The sequence below is a fragment of the Quercus lobata genome, chromosome 2 (assembly GCF_001633185.2).
Source record: "Quercus lobata isolate SW786 chromosome 2, ValleyOak3.0 Primary Assembly, whole genome shotgun sequence".
In the NCBI taxonomy this organism is placed as follows: Eukaryota; Viridiplantae; Streptophyta; class Magnoliopsida; order Fagales; family Fagaceae; genus Quercus; species Quercus lobata.
The window spans coordinates 11,394,620-11,408,033 of record NC_044905.1 but is presented as its reverse complement, the minus strand read 5'-3'; the positions used below and the strand labels follow the sequence as shown (position 1 = coordinate 11,408,033).

General features: G+C 37.4%; 1 protein-coding gene across 1 annotated transcript; it reads left to right on the top strand.

The window, feature by feature from the left end:
* The first annotated feature begins 4,114 nt into the window (after positions 1-4,114).
* Positions 4,115-11,000, top strand: LOC115974482 (50S ribosomal protein L24). The gene is made up of 6 exons (XM_031094870.1): positions 4,115-4,363; positions 4,670-4,735; positions 4,839-4,934; positions 5,967-6,070; positions 6,161-6,297; positions 10,644-11,000. Exons 2-6 carry the CDS (start codon positions 4,676-4,678, stop codon positions 10,724-10,726), a joined length of 480 nt encoding a protein of 159 aa, XP_030950730.1. The 5' UTR covers positions 4,115-4,363; positions 4,670-4,675; the 3' UTR covers positions 10,727-11,000.
* The last annotated feature ends 2,414 nt before the right edge of the window (positions 11,001-13,414 follow it).

Below are 13,414 nucleotides of genomic sequence, written 5' to 3'. Positions count from 1 at the left end.
AAGCTTTATTTTGGACTGCCTTGTGCAATAAAGCCGATAGTCCCTTAGCACAGATCAGAAAAAGGTAAGGGGATAACGGATCCCCTTGGCAAAGCCCACGTGTTGGAACAATCTGACCCTAAGGATGTCCATTGATGCGAACAGCATATGTCACCAAGGAAACACATCTCATGACCAACCTGATCCAGTCTTCATGGAAACCCAGTTTCGCCATAACCAGCTTCAGGCAGCCCCACTCCACCCGGTCATACGCCTTACTCATATCTAGCTTCAGAGCCATCTCCCCGTTTTTTCCTTTTTTTTTTCCTCGGGTCATTAATTCATGTGCCACCAACACATTGTCGGTGATAAGTCTCTCTGATACAAATGCACTCTGATTCTCACATATTATTTCCTGCATGATCAATTTTAGCCTATTTGCCACAGTCTTGGATGCAAGCTTATAAACCACGTTACATAAACTGATTGGTCTATAGTCAGTCACACGTTCTGGATTTTTTGTTTTGGGAATCAAAACAATATGGGTCTCATGAAAATTTGGAGGAGTTATATCATGATTAAGAAAATCCAAAACAGTTTTTATAACAATAGGATTTACAATAGGCCAGAAATGTTGATAGAATAGAGGGGGCATACCATCAGGTCCAGGAGCTTTCATCGGGCGCATCTGCTTCAGTGCTTTTTCCACCTCATGGGCTCGAAAGTCCTGCAAAAGAGTGGAGTTCATTCTGTCTGTAACTTTGGTTTGAATTGCTTCAAGGAGTTCATCACTGACAGTGGGTTGAGATGAAGTAAATAGCTGCTCAAAGTACTCCACAAAAGTGCTGCCAATCATTGCTTCATCTTCTAGCCAGACCCCATTCAAACCCCTGATTTTGCTGATAGAGTTTCGCTGATGTCTATTAGAGGCTTTTGTGTGAAAAAAAGAAGTGTTACGATCCCCTGCCTTCAGCCAACAATTCCATGATCTTTGATGCCACATGTTCTCTTCCACTAGTAACATTCTATTCAACTCTGATTTTACTTCATTTATCTCGTCCATGTTTACATCTCCCCTGTTCCTCCCTTCCAACCATTGAAGTTTCGACTGGAGTGCTGCTATTCGCCTACCAACGTGCTCTTGTTCCATGAGGAAAGAGAAGTCCTACATTCCTCCAAGCATTGGGAGAATGGGTGTCCCGAATTTGTACCTTGGCCTCGCTCCCTCGCCTCCTTCACAATATCCCTGCATACTACATCCCTCAACCACATGGATTCAAATCTAAACAATTTTTTCCTCCGGAATGGTTTTTGTCTGGTACGTGCACTCTTAAGGACAAGCATACAATGATCCGACGTAGAGGCTGCTATGTGGTACAACTTGGCTTATGGTAATAAAGACACCCAGTTAAAGGACACGAATGCCTTGTCCAGTCTTTCACGGACCCAACCCCATGGGCCTAACCTCCTGCTCCACGTAAACTCAGACCCAATAAATCCTAAGTCCCTCAGCTGGCACCTGTTAATTGTCTCGACAAAACTACGCATTTGCCATTCAGGCCGAAGGTTTCCCCCGACCTTTTCATTGAGATGCATTATTTCATTAAAATCTCCCATAATAAGCCATGGAAGATCACTACTTTTGCTCAACTGTTCAATTAGTTTCCAAGAATCCATACGCTTGTTTGTTTCTGGATGGCCATAAAAGCCGGTAAACCTCCACTTCCTGTTTCCATTTTCTTCATTTACTATCGCATCAATGTGACGAGGAGAACACGTTTGGACATCCATTGTCAAAGAGTTTTTCCACAATAGAGCCAGACCACCTCCCCTGTTCACACTAGGCACAACTAGACCTTGTTGCCGCTCTAGTTTGCGTTTTATTCGCACCATCTCAAACACAACATACTTGGTCTCAATGAGAAAGACCAAGGTGGGATCTTCCTTCAAAACAGTCTTTTGGAGAGCTTTTACTATGCAGGGGTTCCCAAGCCCCCGACAGTTCCAGCTTATGGCACTCATTGCTCTTGGCGGGGCTGTCCCGCAGCCTCCACCGTTCCATGTTGCTGTGTTATTATCTTGCTCATGACCTCCACCTCTTCCACCACTTTTTTCTTCTTTCCATATTCCCCTGTATCAATCTCTTCTAATGGAGATCGATCCTTTCTCTTCATCCCAACCCCGTCCACATCAACCTCCATCACTGTCTTATTGCGTGATGCACATTTTTTCTCCCCCTCTGAAATCGCCCCTTGCATGTTTTCCTTCCCTGCATGGTTACGTCCAGCCTGATTTTTCTTTTGGGTAGGGCCCCTCCCTTTCCTTATTTTGATCTCACTTTGGGCTTTGGAGCTATCCGTGCCCATCACAAACAATCTAATGTCTTGAAATACCTCTTGGCCCAACTTGGTTTCCTTTGCATTGGGGGGAGTCATCCCCAAACTTTCTAAGCCCACCCCAACATTAGGCCCAAGGGAAGGCTCATTAGGAAAAGCTAGACTAGCACTCACCGTGTTTGTCATTGGAGAAACAGAGGTCAGCGGTTTATCTGTCAATGAATCCCAGGTTTCATTAAATGGTGGCACTAATCCTGCACCTTCCGTACCCATAATCACTGCGTCAATCTCTTGGATTTGCTGTTCGAAATTTGAATCCTGCCATGTTTGTGGGATTCGGTGCTCAAAGTGCGCTGTCAGTGTACTTTTGCTTTCCGTGTCAGCTTTAGTGAGATCCACGCCATCTATCACGTGGGACCCTCCTTGTACCATTATCGTCCCACTATCATTTTGGCTTTGGTAAGCTCCTCCCTCACACGGTGTCGCCGCTGAGTCTGGTTGTGGTCCTCTTCCCCCATTGTTCTTTGTTGCGACTATCAGTTGCGGCTTTTAGGTGCGATCTTGGGTCGCTCTCATCCATGGACCAAACTGTTTATCCTCTACTTGGAGAGTTTCCTTGCTACGTATCCCGAGCATACAATCCCTCTCATCGTGATCCACTTTCCCACACCAGTAGCAGAAGATTGGAAGCCTTTCGTATTTGAAATCCACCCATATCTTACCCGACTCTCCCATGCGGACCGTGCGGCCTTTACATAAAGGAAGTGTTATATCCAAGGAGACTCAGATTCGAAGGTAGCTACCCCGGCAAAATCCTTTCTCCTCAACGTCCACCTTCTCCACCATTCCCAGTGTCTCCCCAATGCGCATCCCAACCTCTTTAGTTTGGCTCATCGTAGGCAAACTGTGAATCTGGACCCAGAAGGATACTCTGTTGAACTGGAGTTTGTTCACAGCCTCCCCTACCTTGAGACTGTGGAGGATTAGAAGATATTTATCAAACGACCATGGGCTTGACAGTAAGACTCTATCCATGTCGTCCTTACATATAAACTAGAAAAGGACCTTATTGTTACCCAAATCACAAACCTCAAAATTATTTTCTGTTCGCCATACCGATCTTAAGACTCTCGCCACAGATTCCAAACTCACCCAATGTTTAGTGCAGAATTTGCCAGCCAGGACATAACCGGCTTCCGTCACCGGCAGAGATAGATCAACCTCACTCCCTTCACTATCGGACAAACGAATACCTTCACACCTACTTGTTATCTCATCCATTACCCTCTGCCTTGGAAGACAACGGCAAAACCAGGAAGAAAGAAGATCAGAAAAAGAAATGAAGAAAGAAGATCAGAAAAAGAAAATGGGTTTCTACCGTCACGCGGAGAGAAATTTTTGCCTAGCGGCAAGACTTACTTTTCACCTCTGGGACTTCACTGAAGGCCTAGAGAGAAAACTTTCCCTTGTGAAAACGGTTTATTCCTCTCTTCATTCTATTGAACTATAATCTTTGCTTTGATATCATTGATAGCTAGTTTTAAACTATGAAGCACGGGTGCAGGGACTCGGGTGCGAATGTAGAACTCGACAATTTTTGAAAAAGGTGGATATAGATGTGGCAAGACTTAGCGATTAAAAAATTATTAAAAATATTTTTATTTATATATTTTATATATTACTAAGCATGCTTTTTTATATAATAATAATAGAAAATTCATATTATAACAATAATAATAATGTACAAAATAAAGCCTCTCTTACCAAAGGCTCAGTGGCTTACGGACCAAAGGCTTAATGGTTCAGTGGCTCAATGTAAAAAGAAAAAAAAGAAAAAAAAGGGTGAGATGTGGCTCACGTGAGAGGCACAAAAAGCAGAACAGAAACAAAAAACAAAATAAGACGAAGAAGCAAAAAAGAAACAGATCCACCGAAGAAGCAGAACAGAAACAAAAGGAAGAAGAAGACGAAGAAGCAAAAAAGAAGAAGAAGAAGAAGAAAGGGGTTAAGCCGGTGAAGACGGCGACAGCGGCGTATCAAATCCACCGGTATTTTCAGTTTTTAGTGTTTTTCATGGCACTAAATGTTCATAACCAAATCTTAAATTTCAAAATATAGGGTATCTGTCTTCGTGTTACAAAGGTTTAATTATAGTAATTGGAAAAGATGGAACATCCACATTTAAAAAAAAAAAAAAATTTGGGTCTGAAAAAAGTTGTGGGTTTTAGGGTTTAAGTCAAAAACCCTATACAGAGAAACCCCAGAAAAACCCTAAACACATTTTATTTATTTTATTCCATTCGAAAATGATTTTCTTTTTCTTTTCTTTTTTTGCTTTTCCTTTTTGTGCTTAGTTCGAAATGGGTTGGAAAGCGGCTCAGAAACTCATTAGGCATTGGAAGATTGTCAGAGGAGATAATGTAAGGGAAAACAGAACTTTCTAATTCATTTTCAACTATTTGCTTTTTCTTTAACATAATATGATCTTTTTTTTGGGCACTTGCTTGGGCTTGGTTGTTGCAGGTTATGATTATAAGGGGCAAAGACAAAGGTGAGACGGGTCTTATTAAGCGTGTAATTCGCTCGCAGAATCGGGTTATTGTTGAGGGCAAGAATTTGGTGAGGAACTGTTTCATTTTATTTGGGTAATTGGGTGGTTTTTTTAAAAAAAAATTTTAATTTTTAAACTGATTATTATAAGGCTTACAATGTGAGAATAACATGTTAAGGTGCCTATCATTTTTGGTTGTTTAATTTGTTGTGATTGTTATAATTTGGTTTTAGCGACAGCAAGTCAAACTTGGCAGTTTCATAGGACGAACAATCTAAATGGTTTGGTTATTTATGACCAAATGTGTTGCTATGATGGTTGGCAATAACCCACTTCCGGTGTATGCTAATGTAGTGCATGTGTAGTGAATGCATGCGCTGATTATTTCAAAATGCTTTATGCTTTAGAAAAAAAGCAAGAAAAAATGCTAAAGTGATCATATGCTTTGCAACAATATTATATGCAGTTCGCATAATATATGCTGATTGAATACAGTAATATGTATGTATTTTCAAGATGCATGCGTCAATTTTCCTTTTAAGCTGTTCTTCTGTTCAACCAGCAAATGGTTATTGTATCGTTAACGTTTAACAGGGATTTTGGATAGGTCCTCAATTAAAATTTCCTAATAGATATATCTTTCCATATCTAAAAGAGACAAGTTAGCTTCTTTCATGATATTTTAATCCCCCACTGTCTTTGAAACTTAAAACTGCTCAATCCTCCTCCACACAGTTTATCTGACTATTCTTTTTTAGGTGCTTCTACTAACAGACTTGCTCCTATAACATAAGGTACCGGTGTTAATGATCCAAATTCGATTCCTAGTAAATAAAGATTCTGAAACTATTTAGAAGGCACAATTTATTGAAATCTGCAACACTTTTTAGATTAAAAGAAGTCAAACAAATTGTGGGTTCGGTGACTCTTTTTATTGTGTGATTTTGCGCCGTTCTCTTTACTTGAATCATATATTATTGCCTCAAATGACTTAGAGAGATTAAAGGGAATTCACAGCTTTCAAATAAGATGCACATAGTACTGAAAAAGACCATGTGTCTAATATAAGGTTGTTATCATTGTCTTTTGCTCTTTTGCAGGTAAAGAAACATATTAAACAAGGGCAAGGTCATGAAGGTGGGATCTTTACAGTTGAAGCACCACTGCATGCGTCAAATGTTCAAGTTGTTGATCCAGTGACTGGGTATGGAATTACTCTAGGGTTCTGATTTAACAATTATCGATATTCTATTCTTTATTTCACAGGGGTGGTGTGTAATGTTTACTTATGCAGGAAACCTTGTAAGCTAGGAACTAGGTATCTTGAAGATGGCAGTAAAGTAAGAGTATCTAGAGGTTTGGGAGCATCTGGTTCCATAATACCTCGTCCAGAGATCTTGAAGATAAGGACAACACCGAGGCCTACAGTTGGTAATTATCCCAAGCTTAATGCCCCCCCTCCCTCCCACAGGGGTTTTATTTTCATTTTAAGTTCTATTGGTTGACTCTGTGGATGTTTTTCTTCAGCATATTTGTTTTTATTTACAACTGTGTGATAATAGACAATTCTAGGTTGCATACTTTACACATTATGCTTCAATTTGCAATTATAGGGAGAATACATGACAACACTCGACACATTAGACATAAGCCATGTGATGTGAGGCTTGAAGTCACTGCCTTGCTTTTTAGATTAAGAACCCCACACAGCATATACCTAAAAGAGGAATATGCAGCTGTTGTAAGGAAAGATTTGAATAGTGGAATTTTATTATTAATATTGTGAATTATACTTATAAAAAAAGAAAGAAAGAAAGAATTAATATTATGAATTTTGATTGATAGTCATGAAGCCAATTATTCAATATTCTTATTGTGAAATAAAGTTAAGAAAATGTATTGAAAGTTTAAATATGCAAACACCCAATTAGTTACATTGCACACATGTATTTACACTCATTCTGTAGGGCTTATATAAGAACAAGGTGGAGGGTGATATTGTTGTTTCAAAAACCATCTGGTGCTTGTGCAACTTACCACGAAAAAAACCATATGATTAGTTGTGCTTTATGTTAGAGAGAATGGGGCTGTTTTGGCACAAATTATGGTCAATGTGTAACTTGCCAATAATAAAAGCTATGTAAGACTGGTTGTAGTAGCTATGAAATGAACATAGCTTAATTGAGAATGTCCAAATGGATACAGGGTAATGATAGGAATGATAAGATATTGAATGTAGTTTGCCTCAAAGGTAGGTGTAGCTCATATTGAGGAAGTGATGGGGGAGAACCACTTGAGATAGTCTTCTGCAACAGAGACCAATTCATGTGTTGGTGAAAAAGTGACTCTGATGCAGGGAGCACATCCAAACTCCAAAGTATTTCAGAGTTTCTTGTTTCATATTTTTCTTTTCAGATATTAGGTTTTTATTTTTAAATTATGAATTTGTCCTATATCAGGGCTGTGGATTTCAATTTGTGGGATGTAATTGTAGCTTAATGTAATCTTTGAAACTTATTAAAAAGAGGCTCCAGGAATAGTTTTCAGACAATGCATTTTGAATAAGATTGCTAATTAGAGATGCTTCTTTACAATTTGGTGGTGATTCCAAGCACCCTTAGGTGGTGAAGCCTATAGTATTTTGTTTTGTTTTTTTTTTCCACATTTTATTTCTTATTCTTGCAAACTTGTTTTGCATCATAGTGGGAGGCCTAACATGATATGGGTAGAAGTCATGAAGAAGGTTTTGTTGACTAGAGCAGCAAGATAGAGGCTTTTAAATAGGATAAAATGGTAGGAAAGAATAAATGTAGTAGACTCACCAATGAGCTCTAGCAGTTTAGCTTAAATGGCATCTTTTTCCCCTGTTAGAATAAGCTGAAGAGCGAAGTATTAGGTTCAAAATCAACTCTAAATATTTGATGGGGATTTGTGAAGTCAACTCCTATTTAATCGGGTTTAGAGCTTAGTTGAGTTGAGAATATGCTACATCCATATGGTGGACAATATAGGAACATGTTGTAGTTGACTCTAATTTGATGAAGATTTATGAAGTCAACATCAATTTAATCAAGATTAAGGCTTAGGTTGTGTTTGGTAATATGTAAAATATTTTCCGAGTGTAAAATACTTTCAAGTGAAAATATTTTTAGGAAAGGAAAATATTTTCAAGTGTTTGGCTGCATTATGAAAATTGTTTTGGAAAATGTTTTCAGATGTCTGGTTACATTCTAAAACTGCTACTTTTCTACTAGTTTCTCACATTTTTTCAGCCATTTTCTCAGCTTCCAAACAAATTTTATAATAGAAAATTTCAATAAATAAACTTAAAGAAACAAAAATCAAAACAACACTATTCGTTAAACTCAAAAATTTGGTCAAACTGAGAGAGGGAAGAAGAGAGAGTGATCGCAAATTGAGGGAAAGGGAGAGGTATAGATCGAGAAAGAGGGAGATCGGTCATGGGTGGGTCATGGGCGACAAGACTAGTCAAGCGGCAGCAGGCTTCCGACGACACTGAGATTGAGACGACGAGAGTTCGATCTAGAGGGCAGCAACGGCGCTATCTTGGTGATGTGATCTGAGGTGCGATCTCGGCAGCGCGATCTCGCAATGCAATCTTTGCGGCGCGATCTCACGGTGCGATCTTGGCGGCACATTTGGGGTTGGGGCGGTGGTCGGATGGCTTGTTTGTGTTTCTAGATCACTCTCTCTACTCTCTCTTCTTGCTCTTTCTCTCTCTCTCTTTGGGTGTCTGAGTCCGGAAATCATTTGAAGGTAAAAGAGATGGCGTAAATGATTTTCCGGGTCAAATGACTTATTTTACGGTCAAAGTTTAAGATTTTCCGTCTAACTTTATTTGACATGTGCACCAAAACATGCTGTTGGGTGTAAAATATTTTCCGAATTTCATTTACACCCAAAACAAACACAGCCTTAGTTGAATTGAGGGTATGCTACATCTGTATGGCAGACTGGATGGGAACATGAATGGCTGGTGTTGTGTGCCTTGCAATGTCATATGTATATGTGTTTTTTGAGAATCATGTCATATGTATATTTAACATCTATGTTTTATGTTTATTGTGTCTTATGAAAATAAGTGGATCCAAACACACAAGTGAGCATGCCTTTTGCTAATTGACACTTCCTCGTCTCATAATAATGGGATGCAGAAGATCTACTGTATGTAACTTACCCATCAAAAGACAGGAGCATGTCTTTTGAAACACCCATTGTTCAACAGTAGCCAGTATGATTCAAATTGAGGTTGTCAATAGGTACCAACAGGGCTTTTAAGCTGGCATCCATCAGAAGATATGGTTGCCAAAATATGGAGTTTCCCTTTTGAAATAGATGTACATGTCAGAATCAAACCTTGAGAAAATTGGGAAGAAAAAAGAAATAAAGAGATATAGAAGTGAATACATCTTGAACATGATGTTCAATTTTTTCAATAAAAGTATTATTACCAATCAAAAAAAGGGAAAATTACACTTTACCACCCTAAACTATATACTAAATTGCACTTTGCACCCTAAAATATTGGAATGCACGCTTTGCACCCTAAACTATCACATTTTGCACCCCCATATTACTTTTACTGTTAAGTTAAACAGAAATTAATATCACATGACTTGCACATGATTTTCTCTTAGGTGTCACACTATTTAAAGACCAAAACACCCTTTTCACAAACAATTAAAAACAAAATGCTTATTTTCTTTTTCTGGTCTTTCTCTCTGTGTGTACAGCCCTTCCCCTCTCTCCTGCCCAGCAGCTCTTCCCCTGTATGACTGACTTTTATTCTTTTCCAAGAACATCAGAGGTCAAAGCTGGCACCATATGACTGACTATATTGTATTTTATAAAGCACCGAAGGACATTGCAATGAGTTTTAATTTTCAAAGAACTACGTAATATTGCTAGTCCTTTAATTCCATTAAACAAGAGCCAATTCAACACCATCTTTGCGTTGCTTGTAATAACTAATGAGCTAATCTTAGAAATGAATAGCAAAACAAGACCGAAATGTTTTAATCTATTTCCCTCTATTTGGAAAACCAAACATAAAGTCAAACAATTCCCAGAAAACAAGGGTGGTCTGTTTAGGCAAAGCCCAAAAGTAGGGAAACATCCTAGCTACCAATCACTTCATTTGACCTTAGGAGGACTTGTGCTTATCAGCAATTGATTTGGGGAGAAGAGAAACTGAATAATGGTAAAGAGGAGAAGAGCTGCCATGGGCAAGAGAGAGGGGAAGAGCTGTACCTGTATGCACGAGAGAGAGACAGAACTGGAAAAAAAAATGAGAAAAAAAATAAGCATTTTGTTTTTAATTGTTTGTGAAAAGGGTGTTTTGGTCTTTAAATAGTGTGACACCTAAGAGAATCATGTGCAAGTCATGTAATATTATTTTTGTCTAACTTAACAGTAAAAGTAACGTAGGGGTGCAAAGTGTGATAATTGTAATAGTATAGCGTGCAAAGTGTGCATTCGAATAGTGTAGGGTGCAAAGTGTAATCTAGTGTGCAATTTAGGGTGGTAAAGTGTAATTTTCCCCCCCAAAAAAAAGAGATATAGAAGAGAATGAGAAACATATACAAGGATTCTGAATGAATTCTTTGTTTTGTGAAGTTTCTTTTGAACTTGCCAATGAGTTTTAGCTCAAATGGCATATCCTCTCCTTCTAAGAACCAGTTGGAGAGTTTATTGCTTGTTATAATTCTGCTTAATATTTTATGCACTTTGGTCACATTGTTATTTCGTTTCTGCAGCTGGTCCCAAGGATACGCCAATGGATCTCGTGCTGGAGAAGACTTACGATCCTAAAACAGGGATGGGCATGCCTGGCCTTTAGGAAAACTATTTTCTTGCTCAACTATCTGGGGAGACATTAAACTCAAAGATGTTGCAGAACTTACGAGTTCATGTTAGTTCTCTTTTATATGGTGAATGATTGAGAACTCTGCTTCCTCTTTGTTATTATTGAACTGATGAAGTCTATGTTCAATGGCCGGAATGTTTTTCAATTTCTCATGCTTACATTTCTCGCATGGACTACCTGATTTGTTTGCCATATTACTGGAAAGTGGAAAATCTAAGTACTGGCGCATAGGTCATACCTTGAATTCTGCATAAGATCTTTTTTTGCCCCCCTCTATGAAATGGTATGGGTTTTCCATTATAAATCAACGCTGCAGTATCATTAGTCTGGCATAAGCTACATACCGGATCATCAACAGCAGATTTTGATATTTGTTATGATTTAGACAAACTACATAAAATCTGCCTCAAAGCAAACGTTCTTTATAGATGCCGCTGCCTATGGGATTCGGAACGGATTGCTTATGATGGCTCTTTTTGTTGGCCAGTTGTGTTTGTGTCGTGTTAAGGGAAAGGAGCTTGACTATATGACTTGATAGTCACGCCAACCCAACTAGAGCACATGTCAAAATCCTTTGATCTAAACAAGACTTTTTTATTAAATAGGTTGACACAGCTTACGGAACACCTTAACAAATAGCTAGTGTGGTATTGGTTGATAAAGAGAATTTCAACCTTTTTAGTGAATAAGTAGGGTTGAAACTTGAAAGCTTTTCAATTAAATAATTGAAATTAAATAAAAATATTAGATAATAAAGATAAATGACCAAACATTGTGAAAATAGAGAGTTTTTGTCAAAACCAAAAAATATACTCCCTCCGTCTCACTTTGTTTGTCCTCTATTCCATTTTGGGATGTCCCAAAATATTGTCCTATTTCTAAAAATAAAAGCTATTAGTTTACTAATGTTCCTATTATACCCCTAAGCCTCATTAAGAATAACTCCTTTAAAAAAAAACTGATAAATTTATTTAAGGGTAGTTTTGTAAACTTATACATTTTTATAAGGTAAACAAGACAATAAATGATATTCTCTTAAAATGTTTGACTTTGCAAATAGGACAAACAAAGTGGGACGGATGGAGTAATAAATTTTAAAATTTTAAAAATAAATAATGAAACTTATTTAAATTTTTAAAAATCCTTTGATTATTGAATTTTTAAATTTTTTTAATGTTCAAGAACCTCTGTATTAAAATTTCATCAGAATTAATTATGTTAATAATAATTATGGGGAGTGGAAAAGTCCTCATCCAAGCCTATGGCCCAAATACCTATTGGACCCCGTGGAGTGAAATGGGCCAAACCCACACACTTAAGGTAAGACCCAATAGCTTAAAAAATCCTATGAAGTGTAATAAGGCCAGCCCGAGCATCCAGTAGGCAAAAGGAATCCTTATAGACTGTTCCTACGAAGTTGGCAATAAAATACACGAAGCAAAATCTTATCCAAGGAAATGTACACGGATAATCCACGGCATACCTACAACTGGCACTTAGAACTATAGGAAATCTTCCAGAACACATAAGAATGACAGAGATCTTTACCTTCACATTAATGAGGGGACTTCCACCTAACCTCTACTGCATTGAATGCATATGAGACAACCTAAACAATACAAACACCCCCAAATGTCATGTTCTAGGATAAGGAAGGGGAAGAAACTGATGAAGAAGACGAAAATATCCCTGAGAATCTAGCTGGAGACAAGACAACTGGAGAAAATAAGGGCAAGAAATGTGTCTATATAAAGGGGGGAATAGGCAAATAGAAAGGGGTTGAAAAAAGAGAAGAGAGAGAAATAGAAAGAAAACTACTAATCTGTTATAGTGCAACACCATGGGAAATAGAATTTTTCCTATTGTAATGTGCTGGTTTTACTTGAAATACAAGCAAAATTTATTAGATCAATTGTTTTGAGTCTCCCATTGTGGAGTGTTTTTTCCAACCTTTTTAGATAAATAAATTGTGACTGTCAATTAAACACCATTCCGGTAATAATGCTTGTATTCCTAGCAAGGATAGTTTGTTTTTGACGCCCACAATAATAATGTAATTATAATGCATCGCAAGGGAAAAGCATGAGCCATATAAATATAATGCAAGTATGACATATATTACCAAATATTATTATTAAAAAAATTGATAGATGATTAAATTAATAGAAGTTCATTTATTCCTCTAAAAAAAAAAAAAAAAGTTCATTTATATTTCTAGAAACTTATGATGATAGCATTGTATTTGAGCAAACAGCTTCAAAATTTGATAATAGAGTAAACTTGAAAATTTTTAATGGGTGCCACATGGCAAAGGAGAAAAAATGAAAAGAAAAAAGTGTTAAAAAAAAGAAAGAAAAGAAATAGAAAGATGACATCCACATCCACCAGATGAGACCTCAATGTATGTACAACTTTTTAACCCATAATATTAATATACAATAGTTGAACTACTATCAATTTTTTTTAGAAGAGTTGAACTAGTATCATGATATGATATGGTGTGAGCATAGACTTATATAACTTATATCTTTATTAAATTTTTTGAACTAATTAAATAACTAATTATTATATAATTTCATAATTGTCATTTAGTATTTATAGTTTCACATGAAATGGTTTTGTTTAGATAAGTTTTATCCACAACTTAAGTTAATATATGAT